The following is a 17,440-nucleotide window of genomic DNA, read 5'->3' as shown; positions in this document are numbered from 1 at the left end:
CTTCTTTTCTTAGCTTCTTTTGCTGCTTTCTTTATTCTGCAGAGCAAGGAAGAGGTGATGGCAGTTAGGCTGCGGGAAGCTGACAACATAGCTGCTATGGCTGAACTACAGCAACAGATCTCAGAGCTTGAGATTCAGGTGAAATCCCAACACACTACTTGTTGTGATTTTCTGTAACATCACAGTTCTGTCTCAAGCATTACATTTCCTCAACTCCTTTGCGAACCACATTAAACATATTTAAAGTTTGTTTAGATATAGAGAGAAATGTCCCATCCAGGAATGTGTGTACAGACAAAGCTGAGTTATATTATTAATTTCATTGATAAGGAGGACGGTTTGGTAAGTCAGTATGTTTCTCAGTTATTGCCGTCATGGTTTCCCTACATATAATTAGACCTACAGTGGTTGTTGTGTTTGTTGTCAGGGCTCTGATGGGGGAAAAAAAGACACATTTTCATCAGCCAAACATAAAAGAATCTTAATCTGATAGCAATTGATGTGTTGCTTGCTGATGTTGCCTAGGAAACACCAGTGTTGATTAAATCTGATCAAACCACCACACCCACGCAGTACTTATGACGCAGATAAGGGTTATTTTCATATTTTTTCCAATTTTAACTTATTTATTCATTAATATGAAACGTTTTTCACGCTACATCTCTAATGTAGCGTGAACAGCAAATGAGAAGATGGCAGGATAGAGAGTTTAGTATAGATTTGTATTGTCTTTTTTTTTTTTAACAAATTTTAACTTAAGTAAAACAACAAATCCACCTCAAATCAGAATGTACACATTTTCCAAACCTTCAATCTGGATGAGAAAACATGTAATATGTGATGTCAGATTATAGTATTAAGATTTTAGTTTTTCAGTTTAGTGCATTTCACAGCTGAAACTTAGTTACCTCAATTTTCTTTTGGTGCAAATTCAAGATGTCACTTCATCTTATTTTATAACTGGGGTAAAAGCACAAAACGTCACAACACTGCCATGATATTTAATGAAGTTGGCAGACCTACATGTAAACTTACTCCTTGTATGAATACAATATCAGTATACAACCACATTGTAGGGTTTTATAAGTATAAATTAATTGTATAAAGGCGTTGTAAAGTTCCTTTGTACGTTTATTTACTGAGTTTAAGATGTTTTAGATTTAACATTAAGCCTTTTTTATAAGTTTGACACCTACAAAAAAAACCTCCTCCCCCTCCTCCCCTTCACATGCACACACAATCACACAGTGTGGTCTGAGGTTTTGTTACTTAGTGATGGAGCAAAAACATGCAACACCAAAATTTACCACTACCGCCCTCATACTTTATAGAATCTGAATTCTCAATAACACAAGGCATTACACTTTATTTACTCCCCTGTTTTCCTTTAATATTATGATTAGTTAGGAAATGTGTTTTATAGCAAGCTTACACATTTTGTTAAATGTTTCCATTAGGAGCATTGTGTTAAATCTAACTTCTGTCTGAACAGAAATCACTGTGCCACTGTTGGCTTCTTGGTCTGTGGTTTGGTTACTTGCTCTATATGTTGTGGGTAAAAACTGCTTCAATTACAAGAAAAAGTCCATACAAAAGATAAATCAGTTTCATGCCTTCCTCGTCAGAGATGGTTTGACAAATTTTGGTGGTAACAATTTGCAGCTTCCTCAATGATGTGAGAGGTCACTATCTGATCCGATTAACTTTGTCTGAGTCAAAATATTGTGTGTAGAAGACAAAAGAGCAGATATCAATGAAGAGCCAACCACTTTAAACATTAAGGTGCCTTATGGTCCTTCAATAACAACAGACAAACTTGCAGAGATTTATTGAAGAGAAACTAGTTAATGATAAATTCCATTGAGTAATGATGAAAACATTGTTAATGAAACTAAGATGTCTAGAAAGTTTTATGTGTAGGACTCTTGAACTATCACAGTCAAAGCCTCTGTTAAACGCCACAGCTCCACCATCTCTGGGCTCATAGGAAGTGGTTTCTCATCTCGGAGCAGAGACTCTACCAGAGGTGACATGCATGGTTTATTTTGAGGTTTCTATGACATGCTCAGAGATTTATACTAAATGTTATAAAGGACATTCTTATGTTTACTCTGTGTTTGGTTGGGTAGTGGGGAAAATGTATCCTGTCATTCATTTTACATGTTAAATATGCTATGAAAAAGAAAACGAATGAAACACATCTGTACTACAGTTAAATTAATATCACTTAAAAGAGCAACTTTAGATCGATCACATTACGTTTTTTACTGAGAGGCAGCTAATTATTAAATTAATACATTGAATGTTAAATTATAATTGTTGTGCAATAGTAAAAATATTACTTTAATCATAAACTTTCACACATCCTCCGCAGATGTCTTTGCACATTCAAAATAAGCTATTTGTTGTTGCCACAACAGAGAGGATGATTGATTGATTGATTGATTGATTGATTGATTGATACTCTTTCTTGATCCCTTATGGGGAAATTATACAAATGCACAAACAATGTAAAAAATAATCTGAATGTGCTGACTGAAACAACACAGTCATGATAGGCAAGTGCATTTCATGGGATTTTCTTTTCTGATGTATGATCTTGCTCACTTGCTCAAGATGTGATGATTAGGAAGTTTTTGATCAGAGGTTGAATTGTAGCTGCTCAGTTTACTACAGCAGGTACAGTAAACAAATTTAACTTTCCACGTCATTATACGTAGTTGACTTCACAGAGGATGCCCATTTCCCCTTCCTCATATTCCCCTACTGTTAAAACGTATTTAATTCAACAGATTTAAGAAGCAGGAGTGTGAGGAAGACATTTTTTGTGAGACGTTTGACGTCTCCTGCCACAGCGTGACACCTGTTGATTCACACAACTGAACACGAGGAAGTCTTATAAACTGCCTTTTCGTTGTTTTGGAGCAAAGAAACCTCAAAAACAATACATTCTTGGAATATTCTTACTTGTTTAGACGCCCTGTGAGAAAAAAAAGTCCACTGGGACACACTGTATTCAACCCCACCTTACCACAGGAATCAAAAACCCCATCTGTATTTTGGGGTGTTGGCAAACCAGAGAAGACTCAGTCTCACCCCTCACCTTGACATCCCAGCCCTGCTATGTACGCACATCTTCCCTTTTTGTCTGTGTTCCTGTGCTGCAGCCTGTGGTTTGAACGCACCCTTCACTGGTAAAACTGGCAGGTTCAAGGGTGTGATTGAGGTTTGAAATAGAGTATGTGTTTGTCTCCAATGCCTGCAGATGTCTTTACTGAGGAAGATAAACATCACATGGGCTGTTTAACTGTTAAAGCTAACAACCAGCCTCATCCCTAGGGCCCCAGGAGGAAATCAAGCACAAATGACACTTGTGTGTTTCCCCTGACATCTGGCACTTTGTGATGCTGCTTTTTTAGTAGCGGGGCTCTGGTATCTGCCAGTGTTTGTCCTGCTTGTACAGTAGTTAAGTCCCTGGGTATTACGTGTTTTTACACGTATGCTGCGTATACCATTTAGTTCAAAGTTTAACCACTTTTCTCTACAGAGGCTATATAATGTTTTTCACCTTCCATTAACAGAAAGAAGAAGGAAAGGTCCAAGGCCAGCTGAACCACACAGACTCGAGCCAGTACATCCGCGACCTCAAAGACCAGATAGCAGAGCTAAAACATGAGGTGAGACTTGTAAAACAAGCATCAAGGCCATTAGTAATCACACTACCTTTTTTTCCTTGTAGAGATTCAGATTTTGCAGTTGCCATTTCTTTGATCTAGCGTTTCAGAAGATTTTACAACATTCCCTCAGATATGGTTTTTCTATGAGGCTGGCATATTAGAAGAAGTGTTAACAACACCCAGACACTTCCTGTGCATAGTTGACATTGCACACCTCTTGCAGATACCTTCACAGACATAACCTACAGATGTTTCTACAAGAGGGTTTTACCAAGCTGATCACAGAGTAGAACCAAGATAGATGTGCTTTAAGAGAGTTAAAAATTACAACTGAAGATTTTATATGAATAACAAGTAAAAATGTGATTTGTGATTAATTAAACTGACATCAGAGAAGTGAAAGCATCTCCCACTAAACTTGATACCTTAGACATTCACATTTACTCTTTCTTTAGTTCTTATTTTTTATGATGCATGTACAATGCAAGAAGGTCCAATGTCGTGTGTTGAAAAGCTGTCACAGAATAATTTTCTACTTAGTGCTTGAGAACCTCACGTCATTGTTTTCCAGCAGATCAGTGATTTACAACATGAATATCATATCTTGATATCTGTTATTGAATCAAAACAAGCAAGAACAAACAACTGGACCAACACAGTTTGTGAATTTTGGTTAAACTGGAGTTGCATTTGTTTCTTCTGACTGCAGTTTATATTAAGGCAGTGCAGTCACAATCATTTCCTTTCTCACTTGGTTTTGCCTTGTGGTCATCTTGGGTGACTGGCCTGCTATGAATCATGCTAACTCAAGTGTCTGCAGTGAGCAAACCTGCAAGCAGTGTGTGGTGCATGACCCCTCACCTTCCTCCCTCATAATTGAAATTAAAACCTTACATCATATTGCTGGAAATTGTGACTGCAGTCTGGAAGATGTTGATTAGATCACCATTTCCTTTTTCCATGGCAACAACAGGAAAGCAGTCTGCCACATTTAGACAGGTGCAGGTAAATGTGGGTTTTGGTTATTTTTGGTATTGTGCTCTGAACTGGCCTCTGAATGCATCTCTTTCTACATGTTTGCTGCATGGCAGGCTGACTCGGGTGAGTTGGAACTAGAGCTGGGCAATATATCAATATTATATTGCTATTGTGATATGAGACTAGTTATCTTAGATTTTGGATATTGTAGTATTGTAAAATGGCATAAGTGTTGTCTTTTACTGGCTTTAAGGGTTGCATTACAGAAAAGTGATGTCATTTTCTGAACTTACCAGACTGTTGTAACTTTTCTATTATTTGCCTTTACCCACTTATTCATTATATTCACATTACTGATGATTATCTATCAAAAATCTCATTGTGTAAATATTTGGTGAAAGCACCAATAGTTAATCAGTAATTGGTATGATTGCGACATCGATATCAAGGTATTAGGTCAAAAACATAGTGAGATTAGATTTTCTCCATATCGCCCAGCCCTAGTTGGTACAGATGGGCCATCCAACCTCCTGTTGTTTAAACCGTCATGTACTGTAGCCCTTAACCAAGCCCGCTATAAAGCCTCATCAAAAGAGAAAAGACTAAATGAGCTGACATACTAGGCAGACAGCAAAGAACTAGTGGTGACAAAAGATAACCGTAGCGTTGCCTCGCGTTTTTTGGCCAAAAAGCTGTACTTGAACACACCCCAAAGACTTCTTCCCGTGTACTTATTTGCATTAGCTGAACATCCAATGAGAGAGTTTCCTCACTGACAGCTCTGACACAGATTCAACATGTCTCATCACCCGAAAAAAGCCAACAGCAAACACTATAACAATAACTAAAAGGCTGCAATATGAATATCAGGTGCAGCTCAAGAAATTCACAAATTAAAACATGCCTTTGGTTTTACTTGGAAATATACATAGACCTGTATTATAAAATTTATTTATTTTTTCATTTTTTGGGACACACTGCAAAAACTAAGACAACTTGGACCGACAGCCGACCGTCTGTGTGGTGTGTCAGGGCTCTTACAGAATGAGGACTAACTGGTTGGTTTGGCAAATAAACAATGGCTTTACTGTCACCTCTGGTAAATGGCAGAGAACAGTTACTTCTCTAAAGTTTTCAGTAGGACGGCCTCCCACGCAGTCCCAAATGGAGCTATCCCTAAACCATAAAACAATTATACAATCGCTTTATCCCACGTCCACACTACGTACGTACTCTAAGGATGTTTTCAGTGCATTCACACTGGAAATGTTTTCTCCAAAAATGTCAGTATGCAGTCATATAGTGGACAATATTGTCCCACCACATACAAAGCATATGACAAATGTACTTTTAGCTAAAACACGGGAAACTAATTATTAAATATAAAGTTCTGAATCTTTGCAGAACCATTTCTTAGTGTACTTCTTGTATCATTTCCTATTAGTACAGAATGGTGAATGATATTGATTTATTGTGTACTAACTATGTGAATTAGAATGCAGAGCTTAGTGTATAGTGTTGGAATGTAGTATGGAATTAGGACACAACTCGTACATTGTTCCATTTGGTTGAATTCTGCATGCATGTTAGATTTGTGAAAGACATCACCTTCCATATGTGCCAGTGATACTGTTCATTATGAATATCATAGTCTGCCAAAGATTTGACCGTCTTGTGTTAATATTTTTAATATATTGTGTTTGTACATGTCATACTTGTTAGTATTTGTTTTGTACTTTAGAAGTCTGTCCAAGGTTTCGGCAAGTAAAAAGCAAGTTTTCCCTGCCACTTTTGCATCAAATGCTTGCTCGTGAGGAAATTGTTGGGTTTTTGTAAAGTATAGAGTATGGACTATACCTACTCTATCTGGTTGTGTCCTGAAATAACTCCTGTTGGGATTTGGCACTATAAATAAAATTGAGTTGAGTTGAACATGCAGGGCCGGGGTGTTAAGTTTATTGTATGTGTTTGGCTAATTTTTGCATGTAGGGTTAAACAGCCTTTGTGTTGCTTACTCTCCCAGATTTGCTGCTTAAAAGGACAGAGGGGCTTGGCCAATCAGTCCACTTTTGATGGAATACACATGATCAATCACTATGTGGAGGATGATGGGTCTTACCAGTCTTCAGATGAAGAAGGAGTCAAGGGCCCGACCCTCCACAACACCCAGCAGAGGAGCGGGGTCCGTATCAGACTGCGCCCCAACCTCAGGGACACCGACAGTGAGGAGGAGGAGGAGGAGGAGGAGGAGGAGGAGGAGGAGGAGGAGGAGGAGGAGGAGGAGGAGGACGATGATGAGGCCTTGCGACTCTCTGTACCTCAGAGCACCAGCCACAAGTCCACCACCGTGTGACGATCACCCACCGGGTGTTGGGACAGAGGCTGTCAGCACTCACTGAAGAACAGGAGATGTGTTTCCAACAGCCATTTCAGAGTAGATGTCTGGATTTAGAGTTCTGAATTTTAGAAAGGAAACTCATCATTTCATATCACACTTATGGATTTAGTTTATTTTGTTTACCTCCAATTTGTAGTTTTTGTTTTCTTTCTGAGGACCGTCTGTCTGAGCACCTCTGACAGAAGCCAACCTATTAGTGTGGACCTCTGAAGAGAATGGAAACATGTGGAGCGTATCATCTCCTGGGCCACAATGGGGCGGGGGTAAAGGGGGTTGACCTCCTCCTGTTGGTACAACATTTTATGCTATATTACACACTTCATCCAATGTTTTTATATTTTTAAAGCATTTTATAAATTAACATCAAAAATGTATTGATGCCGTTACTACTAAGTGTCCGTCATGCAGAGGCAGAATTGTATTGTTTGTTTGTGTGTGTGTTGGGGGGGGGGAGCTTGGTCAGCCTGGTCAGCCGCTGGTATCAAAGCCGCTTCTGTCAGCCAGTGCGGGCTTGAGGTAATGTTGACGTTTTGGCCTTAGCACGTGCCGCATTCCTTTCACCAGGGCTGGTGTACCACAGGGTCAATTTGGCATGTGCATACTTGTAGATATGTAAATGTGTATTATGTTTGTTTTTTCAATTCCTTTTGAACTTGAAAATAAGTATCTACTGCATATCTAATGTTTAGAATATATTGTAAAATCAGAAAAAGGGACATATGAGTTAGTTTAATATAACACAAATCCTGTTTTTGAGATAAGTGAGAATTCCTGTTAAGAGAATAAGAAAAGCTGATTATTCCTTATAAGAAAACTTCAGCTCACGGTTTTCAGAGCAGTTACTTTAGATTTATAACTACTGTTGCTGTTGTACTGATTTCTCTGAAAGCATCCAGGCTTTACTTTCAAAAAAGTCAATTCAGCACAGTAGATTTGCCGATGAGTCAAACATGACTAATGTCTACCAGAAGTTTTGTGTATCACAAATTTGCACGGAAATGGATGGCAGTCCTAGGGAAATTAAACTGGGAGACGAAGCTGAGATGACACAACGTAGCAAACTTTATAACACAAAATGGGGAGGAAGCTGCAATTGTCAAGTGTTACCAAAGTAAGCACTATATTCTTGATTGTGCACAAACACAGGCCAGTTCCACTCCATTTCATGTGCCCAGACCTGGATGTGTAAGACTTTGAATTTCTCTGAATGTCTGTATTGAACACTAACTCCTGTATTCAGTAAAAGTCAAGGTCAAAGTGAAAGTCTTGGGTGTCATGTCCAGGAAATTGAAAAGCTTCTGAGTTAGAGTTGGTGACGATAATGTCCCTTTGATGAGCACGATACCCTGTGTTGTTTGTTGGGAGAGGAACACGTTTTGGCACTTTTTGAGTCTGCAGTGCAGTAAGGACACACATAGCCACACTATGGAGCAGACAGCACACTATTGAGACTAAATGAGATTGTTGTGTTGGGTGTGTGATGAGTTCACAATAAACGTTTGATAAACTCCATGACTGATGTCTTTTTTTTTAAATGGGTAGCCGACCGCTAATCTGAGCCACCTCAACCAGACTGAAATGTGTTTAGATGAGAGTGAGCACATGGGGGATGTTGTGTCTCAATGCTGCCTTCCTCTCAAGATTCATACTTAGATTGACTGCTTTCAGGAAGTGATTTCTCGCGGTTTATAGAGCTGAGGCTCAACTACCAATCATTTCATGCAGAAAACCACATTTTAAAAACACATGTCTCTTCGGGCACTCTGAAACAATAACCAGGTATGTATTGCTGCCAAATGCTAATGATTCATTTTTTTGTAGTAGACATTAATACAGTCTTATTGGGATGGTAAAAGTACTGTGGGCTTAGTGTAATTGTATACTTTGTATTGCAGTGATTGATGATACTTGATATTTTGAACATGCATTTCATGGCGTAGTAAATGGCAGTGACAGTTTATTCAAAATTTTAAAAAGCTGGTTGTCAAACCTCAAAACTAAGAACAACTTGGGTTCAACTCATGTCTGTAACCGCCATACAGCGTTGTGCCTGATTATGTTGTAATGTTTGTTATGATTATGTTGCCATAGAAATCTGTTGATTGATTTTTTATTTACAACTAACATTATTCGAATTTAGTAAGGACTGTAAAGGATGGATGTAACTACTACAGATATATACTGTATATACTAACCTTTTTATTTGTTAATATTTGTTTATTAACTTTTATTTGTATGGTGTATCCTAAAACGTTCACCATAATAGCGCATTAAAATCTGCAACCGGTGCCGTGTGGGGACATGAATGGTTTGGTGTTTTTAGATGCAGAGGCTTTTTTATAAGGTTGAATTTCAATAGAAAGGATGGCATATTTTAATAAATTATGCAGACAAAATAAGGAATACGTTGTATTCTAACCAGTGTTAAACGACCACAATGGTAAAATATTAATATTATTGTATGTAATATTATTGTAAGAGGTCTCTTGATTACCATTGCAGGATGCCCTAGTTAGTAGTTAATTTACGCAGCGTTATGAAACTCCTCCGTCGGCCTGTCTGCTCGGGCAGCAGAGCCGGCGGGCCTCCGCTTTATCGGGCTTCATATCTTCACCAACACTGTGTCCGGATGCCACGGCCGTGTGCTGCCTAATCGAGCCTGGGCATGTGGCGCTTTGATTTCCTGCCCTCCGTTTACCGATAGGCTGGTTTGCCTGTAGCTTATAGTGTCCTGATAGCGAACATGCATTAATTGCGCTCTGTAGCTGTTACAGGGCTCGGGCTTAATCTGATAAATCCAGGTTGAAACCAATCTGGGTCTCCAATGTAGTAAAGAAACATCTTTACGGTCATGCAAGTGATGACTTGAGTGGATTTATTTATAAGAACATGTTCAAGATGTCAGTGTGATTAAATTCAACCAGTCTATGTGATCTAAAATTGTGGCACCCATTGGTAAAATCTTAAAATATTTTTTTTTTTTTACAATGCTGATCAGTAAAATGCAGTTCCACTCAAATAATCATAATTGTATTAATTGTGATGGTTATTTGCCTTGGGATAATAAAGTCCCTCTCACTTCATCACTGTAATAGTTTTGGGATTCACTTATTGCACCTGCGGTGAAAGATAGGCACCAGGACGCACGACTCTATCCTATTGTTCGTTGCGTAATGACGCTTAAAATGCACCACAATCTGCGTCCTTGCCGAACAGAAAACAAATTGTCTGCATGGGGCACCTTCTTATTGAGCATAATGCCCAGGGTAATGTGAAACTGTCACCGCAGGCGTGAGGACGGTGAGTGTCTGTCACATAATAACAGCCTATACAGCCCAACTGAGCACCAGACCGGGACCAAGCTCCACCAAACCTTGTCATGGACACCTGGGGCCTGAGGTTTAGTCCCGATAAATATGAATTTAATGTGAGGAATTTGTCAATCATTGCAGATGCTACTATTATCTTATTCCATTGTGTTTCCAAAAAAACACGAAACACACTCCTGTCCAACCTGCAAGGATGTAGAGGATATCATTGTGAAATAATGTATTTCTAAGTGATTATGATCTATATTAGGACTCCGTCGGTTTAGAAATTCCCCCGCCCTTTTTATTTTACCATGCTATATGCAGGCTCTCAGACACCCTGGGGTGCCCCTCCACGTTTCCTCTCCCCTGTCAGATTGAGTAAGGCGCTGATAAGGCCTTTATCATTTCTCCTGATCGCCACAGGCTCCTCTGGAGAGACACGAGCTGCAGTCGATGGGGGCTCAGCACGGGAAAAAAGGTCCCGATTCAAAAGTCAATTATTGTCTAATAAAAATCAACTCCTGATAAGTCCACGAGGGTTTCTTGAAACAAAAGCCAGGCAAAGGCAAACAACTGTGTGATATACCATCAAGTGAAGTCGTGAACTGAGTGGCTGCATGCGGTGGAAGACATCGCCCCCGCTGCAGACTAGGCCTTTTTTCCTGTTGACCGCACTGCGCGCTGACTAAACTGTAGGCGGTTCCTTTGTAGTGCAGTGCTCGGAGGAGTCTCTGCAGTGACACCTGTCCGTGCAACACCTGGCAGACAGGACGGAGGTTGTGCGCATGCTCCGTCATCAGGTTGAAATATATTAAAGCACTTGGACCCGCAGCTCCCACCCAGTGGAGATCGGGTTTTAGCAGAGTTCAGAGCGAGCAGCAGCGTCCCTTACAGCTGGATTATTGTCAGGGATCAGTCCGCTCTCAGATCAGAGATGCCTCGCTCCTTCATGGTGAAGAGTAAGAAGGCGCACAGTTACCACCAGCCCCGCAGTTTGGAGGATGACTACAGCAGGCTGGATACTATACTGGCTCACATATGCTCAGGTATGTATAAAATGATTCCGTTTTCAAATCTCCTTTACGGCGTAAAATGTGTCTTTGAATGTTACATTTCTATCCCATTTCACGTAGCCTATAACAAAGTTTTAAACTAAAATAAACCTGTAATGTCAATAACTGCGGACATTTTACAGGATCATTATTATGGTTAAATGCATATAAAATTATAAACCACAAAGGGAAAATAGCCTACATAGGCTACATACAACAGTAGCCTATTACTTGTTTTACATTTTAAAAACTCTACCGCGTTGGTACAGTTTATTGAATTATGGATAGGTTTTAAATAATTTTTCTAAAAATGCTGAAACAAAAATGGAGAAAGTGGAATTTCTGATGTAGCCTATAGTGGACAACCTACACACTGGGATTTCACGCTAACGAAAAATCCCTTCCATTAGACCAATAATAGATGTATAGCAACGCATTAAAGGAGCTTACAGTTGTGCAGTGAGTTTAAATACATTAGAATTATATTGCTTCCTTTCGTTGAGATGCTGACTGCGCTCCTCCCTGTGACCTCTCAGAAGCAGATAAGCTTGAAGATGACACCGAGATGTCGGTGGACAGGTACGGCTTCTCTCCGGACTCCCACCTGGCGGACGCTGCCGATTTGTCCCCGAAGTCCCCGCTGAGCTGCGCCGACAGCCTGTCCGATCGCTCTCCGGACTGTGAGGATTTCTGGAGGCCTCCGTCCCCCTCTGCATCCCCGGGTACAACCCCCACCACACAGACTCATCACACCATTATATAGGCACACGCGGACACATCTAAGTCTTTGTATGAACGTCTTTACATTTTTTTGCTTGAGCATATGTCTATCTGAAATATGTGATTTTAAATTGTCAGCACATTTTGTGAACCACACTGCTTTAATAGCCTTGTAGACGTGTTCGATGATCACACACGGATAAGTTTTTATATATTTATATATATTTTATATAGGCTACACAAAATATGTTTGGCATTTGTGGCAGATTATACGAGTTATGTGTTTTATTTCATGAGTTATATTCTAAGAACGCTGTCACTTTGATTACATATAGCCTACTATAAATCATAGGCTATTTTGAAGCTACTTTTGTCATATGAGTTCATTTGGTTATGTAGCCTATAGGTTATGTAAAAGTGTGCTGGGCTTTGAAATAACTTTAGGCCAAATTCGACAATACTGATTATTTGTAATACCCCACTTCTACATCTGATATTGCATGTTTTCCCCAACGCCATCATCATATGGGAATTATCTGATAGAACATTGCATGAAACTTATGTCCTGTCGGCCCCCGTGGAAACGCCCTGCTCTAACCTGGTTTCATAAAAATTTGATCTGTCCTCTGTTCCCCTCTTCAGTTGATTCGGAGAAGTCCCTGTCTCCTCTGGTGGATGAGACCCAGCCCTTCAGTATTCCCTTCCGGCCGTATGCGTGGAGCAGCTACCAGGGACCGGGGCTGAGGCCAATGGTGCAGGACAGCCTTCACCGCGGTATGGAGGTGGACAGGGGCTCAACGGCGTTGGCCTTATACGGGGACAGCACCACCCACTTGGCCCTGTACGCAGACCGGACTCAGGACGAGGAGACTTATGGAGACTTCAGGAGGCATGCTGCTGCCTTGCTGTTCCCAGAGGGAGGCCTGCATAGGAAAGCCCACCACGTGAAGGCCCAGTCTGACCTGCTGTGCTCCAGTCTGATCCTCAATGGGGCTTACAAGTGTATCAAGTGCAGTAAGGTGAGGATGGAGACTCTTTGGTGGGGTTAAACACACAGTCAGTTGCTGCTGCTGCTGGGCATCTAAAACAAAAAACTGCAAAAATGTTGCTGCCTGTAAATCAAATGATCCCAATGACCTCCTTGATTCTTAAAGTTATTTCCCAACTATGCATTATTAATTAATTGGGACTAACTATGTATTTAGCCTAACAAATATATTTATTTTTTTCAGCTAAACTTTATTTGTTATTTCCAAAACTGACCGATGCCTTCTTTCTTCCTTTACACAGGTGTTTTCCACTCCGCATGGTTTAGAAGTCCACGTCCGCAGATCGCACAGTGGCACCAGGCCATTTGCGTGTGAAATATGCGGCAAAACTTTCGGACACGCAGTCAGCCTGGAACAACACAAAGCCGTGCACTCTCAGGTAACTGCACACACTTTCAACCGCATCCTGCTGTTCGCACCTTTTCTTGGTCCGCATGCTGCTGTCAGACTGCTTTTCCGTCAGGGTGGGTGTGCTGACTAGAAATCTTGACTAACCCCGCTTCTGCTCACGTTTCAGGAAAGAAGTTTTGACTGCAAAATATGCGGTAAAAGTTTTAAGAGGTCGTCTACTCTGTCGACGCACCTGCTTATCCACTCCGACACTCGGCCATACCCGTGCCAGTACTGCGGGAAGAGGTTCCACCAGAAATCAGACATGAAGAAACACACTTTCATCCACACAGGCAAGTGGAGAAAATGCAGACTGGGATGCAACACAATGGAATACATTAGGCCTAAGTTAAAATCTTGTTGGGTTTCCAGTGTTCTCTGCGTAACTTGTGCGTATAAGTTCAAAATCATGTTGAATAAAATAGAACCCCCACTAATATGGTTTCTGAATGTGTTTTTCAGGTGAGAAGCCACACAAATGCCAGGTTTGTGGGAAAGCGTTCAGCCAGAGCTCCAACCTCATCACACACAGCAGGAAACACACCGGCTACAAACCTTTCGGCTGCGACCTCTGCGGCAAAGGTTTCCAGAGAAAAGTTGATCTGCGGCGACACAAAGAGACGCAGCACGGCCTGAAATGAAGCGATCACTGCTCACACCATGTCCTGTCTTTGATTCATTATTCTTGAAACGAGTGAGGACATCGCACAGACATTTTAGACAGTAGACATTTTCTCCCACCTTGAGGACATTTCTTGGATCAAGATTCACTTTGAACCATCTTTAGCTTTGTGAAAACTTAAAGAAATATCTAAATATCTCGGCCGACTTGTTTATTTATTTTAATAAAGAAAATGTATATGTCTCATAAATTAAACAAACTGTGTCATCTTCTGACGGACATTTTGCACTGCGAAGACATCAACACTAATTATTCCACGGATTGTTATAAATGTCCCCCCAAAAAAAAACAGATTTAAGCTGTGAACTGTGAGCATGTTAAAACAAATGTATCATGTTTGTATGTCGACTGATATGAATCAGCTTCAGTGGGCCCAAAATATTTGTTCTCACACTTAAATAACCGGATCAACATGCATAACAGAGATGAAAATCTGCGCTTCTCCGAACAACCGAGGCATTTTGTTTTCAGTGTGGAGACATGCTGGCAAAACAGCCTCCTCACACTGTGGGATTTAATAAACAGGGGGGTTACTGCCTTGCACACCAGGTTCTTATTTGCAATTTTTCCATTTTGCACATTTTATTGTCAGAATAAATTTTTAGTCCTTTACGACCAAATTTATGTTTCCAGGCATTTTTATTTCGTTATATGCCTACTTTCAACTAGATACAAAAAACTACCAAATGTCCAAATATAAAACAAGTCATATAACTCATATCTCTTCCCACAAATGATAGAAAACCTCCCCTGAATGTATTAGCCTATTTGCTATTTTATATAATAACCATGCTATTATTATAATTATTATTGGTAGGCTAGTAGTAGTAGGAGTAGTGGTACACTTAGCTTTAGCAGCAATTTAGCTTTAATTAAACTGCTTTATTTGAATTTTCCACCTACAAACTACACTGTTGTTGTGACTTAAAGCCATAAGCCGACCAAGGAACAAAGGGCCAGGACATTTAACCATGTCGATGCCGTGATTGTGATTGCCCAGAGGCTGCAGTGGCTGCTGTTTGTTATGACCACTGTAGCCATGTGTTTTAACCCTAAACAGTCTGATCAGATTTAACCGTTAACCAGATGCGTTTTACCCTCATGGCTGTTATTTAAAAAATACGCAAGACAAAAAAAAAACGACTTTTGGCAGGAAGCTGGCAAACAAGGCATCACATGCAGCAGCTGTGATCCTCTGAGGGACTGCTGCTGGGATGGAGTTTGAATAGTTTATTAGAGTTCTGTTATATAAGTGATTTAACCTGAGGCCTCTGGGTGGACAGTTTGAAATCGGGCAATAATAAATCCTATATAGACACTGACATTAACAACAAATTACAACAAACTTAAGAACATTGGTTTTACATTGACAGTGACATTTGTTAAAAACGCAGGTGGGATAATAATGACTTTCATTCAGTCATTCTCATAAGGTATACATATATGTATACATATGAAACCAATGTAATCCATTTCTTCTGAAAAGCGATTCACCTCCACATAACGTTATTTTTATACAACCTCCATCATGTTTTACATTGATGCTTCAGACTCAAGTCCTAAAACTGCTGCTTAGATGAGTTTACAAACAGCTGCCTGTCTTCGTAATTCCTGCCACCATTCTTTCACTATCTCATCTTTACTCTAACAAAAGAGGAACAATCAGTTAGCCGTCTTCCTTCAACATTGATTGAAATCACTGACTCACAAGGATTTACTATGCCTCACTTCCCCCAAAATCGTACAACATCCAAGCCTGCGAAGATACTGAATATTTTAAACCTCAAGATGAACAGGGAGGAGAACAGAAAAAGGCAAGCTCATTTGAAGCAAGACCTAACGGAGCTGTGCACCTTGGTGCTATGTTGCACAGAGAGACACGTCATTTATTCTCTTTAAGAATCCCAGGGGGTGCAGTTATAATTATCAGTATTGTACCTCGGCATAGTTAAAGAAAAAGGTTATCTTTATCTTAATTAATGACTGAACACCTGCAGCCGCTTTGGAGTACAAATAGTTGATGCTTTGGTGTTGTTTAACTCTGCTGATTCTAAAAGAAGTTTCAGGCTATTTAAAAACACTACCTCATGTCCCTTATTGTAATATGACATCTTAAATGTGCCGTTTATAAGCAAGTGGCTTACTTTACAGGAAATGTGCAGTTTTTAAAGGAAATCATGAGGACTCACAGATGAATCACAGAGAAAAGTGCTGCTGTCTGAAAGGGTCTCTCGACTCTGTGTTGGATCTGGTCACAGGGAAATGCCCTCCTGCTGGAGTAAAGCTGAGTTTGCTATTTTGACATCAAACTTCTCTCACAACCTTTCTTAAGACAATGAACAGCAGCTTGGTAAGAATGCGAATCATTTGTGAAGTCTCAGAAGGTATTGCATGATTCCCACTGAGAGTCACTCCGCAAGCACAATCACAGAGAGAAGCTTTTCGAGCAAGAATCTTCAAAAAAGCCATTAGGCTGACCAGATTTCCTCCAAGGGCAGGGGTGGATTTTTTTAAAGCATTGCCCAACTGCCCCGAGGCATATCAAATATGAATAGACTCAATCGATTGGAGTGGGCGAGTAATCAGAGCATTGCAGTCTAAGGCTCAAATCTAGGCCTGCATCTTGGTCCGTAAGTGCACACACTCATCTGTGCACACAACCACACATGCATACACCCAGAGGTATGACTAGATTAATTTTTTTTGACAGACATAGTTGTGCAATTAGAAAGTTCGGTGTCTGGGTTTTGTGGTTTTGGATGATTCATTATTCATGTAAAAATTAAACATGAATATTACAGAGAGATTTCAGAGACACGCTTTTCTGATTTAGATGTTTTAGCATCTTCTATTGTTTAAGCATGACAGATACATTATCTACATAAATAATATAGCTTTAATCTGTAGGTTAATAACTGTGGAAAAGACTTATTTGAATAAGTGTGAGTTTTTCTTCTCACTCAGTTCTTCTTTCTTGAAAAGAGACTTAAAACTCATAAGGGAGATGCTGCAACAGCATGAGAAACTAGACCTCCACCTCCTGGTTTTTTAAACTGCAATACTCAGCTTGATGCACTAAAGCTGAAAACCTGATCAAAACATAACTTGCAATACCTCATAGATAATATAAAGATCCAGATCATGCCCACACAGCTGACAAGAGTAATTATATAGAATCAACAA

General features: G+C 40.0%; 2 protein-coding genes across 14 annotated transcripts in view; both read left to right on the top strand.

Annotated features, from left to right (window-relative positions):
- Nucleotides 1–7,345, top strand: part of evi5b (ecotropic viral integration site 5b) — a 47,106-nt gene extending 39,761 nt beyond the window's left edge. For 3 of the 11 annotated variants that reach the window (XM_034882540.1, XM_034882545.1, XM_034882544.1), the window contains 4 exons: nucleotides 43–138; nucleotides 3,582–3,677; nucleotides 6,679–6,879; nucleotides 6,910–7,345. In XM_034882540.1, the coding sequence (XP_034738431.1) occupies nucleotides 43–138; nucleotides 3,582–3,677; nucleotides 6,679–6,879; nucleotides 6,910–7,008 (492 nt within the window). In that variant the 3' untranslated portion in view covers nucleotides 7,009–7,345. Of the gene's footprint in view, nucleotides 1–42; nucleotides 139–3,581; nucleotides 3,678–4,768; nucleotides 4,779–6,678 lie in introns of all 11 variants that reach the window. The other 8 variants (XR_004658041.1, XR_004658042.1, XM_034882541.1 and 5 more) reach the window with 8 other exon arrangements.
- Nucleotides 7,346–8,731: 1,386 nt separating this feature from the next.
- gfi1ab (growth factor independent 1A transcription repressor b) lies at nucleotides 8,732–14,533 on the top strand. 3 transcript variants are annotated; one of them, XM_034882550.1, is made up of 7 exons: nucleotides 8,732–8,832; nucleotides 11,292–11,410; nucleotides 11,920–12,138; nucleotides 12,779–13,155; nucleotides 13,427–13,564; nucleotides 13,703–13,868; nucleotides 14,038–14,533. In XM_034882550.1, exons 2-7 carry the CDS (start codon nucleotides 11,299–11,301, stop codon nucleotides 14,214–14,216), a joined length of 1,191 nt encoding a protein of 396 aa, XP_034738441.1. In that variant the 5' UTR covers nucleotides 8,732–8,832; nucleotides 11,292–11,298; the 3' UTR covers nucleotides 14,217–14,533. The 3 variants fall into 3 exon arrangements, with proteins under 3 accessions (XP_034738441.1, XP_034738440.1, XP_034738442.1); XM_034882549.1 differs by lacking the exon at nucleotides 8,732–8,832 and having other exon boundaries at nucleotides 11,033–11,410; XM_034882551.1 differs by lacking the exon at nucleotides 8,732–8,832 and having other exon boundaries at nucleotides 11,039–11,410; nucleotides 11,953–12,138.
- Nucleotides 14,534–17,440: the final 2,907 nt, after the last annotated feature.

The sequence above is a fragment of the Etheostoma cragini genome, chromosome 9 (assembly GCF_013103735.1).
Source record: "Etheostoma cragini isolate CJK2018 chromosome 9, CSU_Ecrag_1.0, whole genome shotgun sequence".
NCBI classification, from domain to species: domain Eukaryota; kingdom Metazoa; phylum Chordata; class Actinopteri; order Perciformes; family Percidae; genus Etheostoma; species Etheostoma cragini.
Note: the sequence above shows the minus strand (reverse complement) of the source record. Positions and strands in the feature narration are given on the sequence as shown.

What these genes read in the sequence shown, in the direction of transcription:
- gfi1ab (XM_034882550.1), top strand. Translation starts at nt 11,299, where the DNA reads ATGCCTCGCTCCTTCATGGTGAAGAGTAAGAAGGCGCACAGTTACCAC. An exon ending in ACTGGCTCACATATGCTCAG is followed by an intron (nt 11,411 to 11,919) that starts GTATGTATAAAA and finishes CCTTTCGTTGAG; the next exon opens with ATGCTGACTGCGCTCCTCCC. An exon ending in AGTGTATCAAGTGCAGTAAG is followed by an intron (nt 13,156 to 13,426) that starts GTGAGGATGGAG and finishes TCCTTTACACAG; the next exon opens with GTGTTTTCCACTCCGCATGG.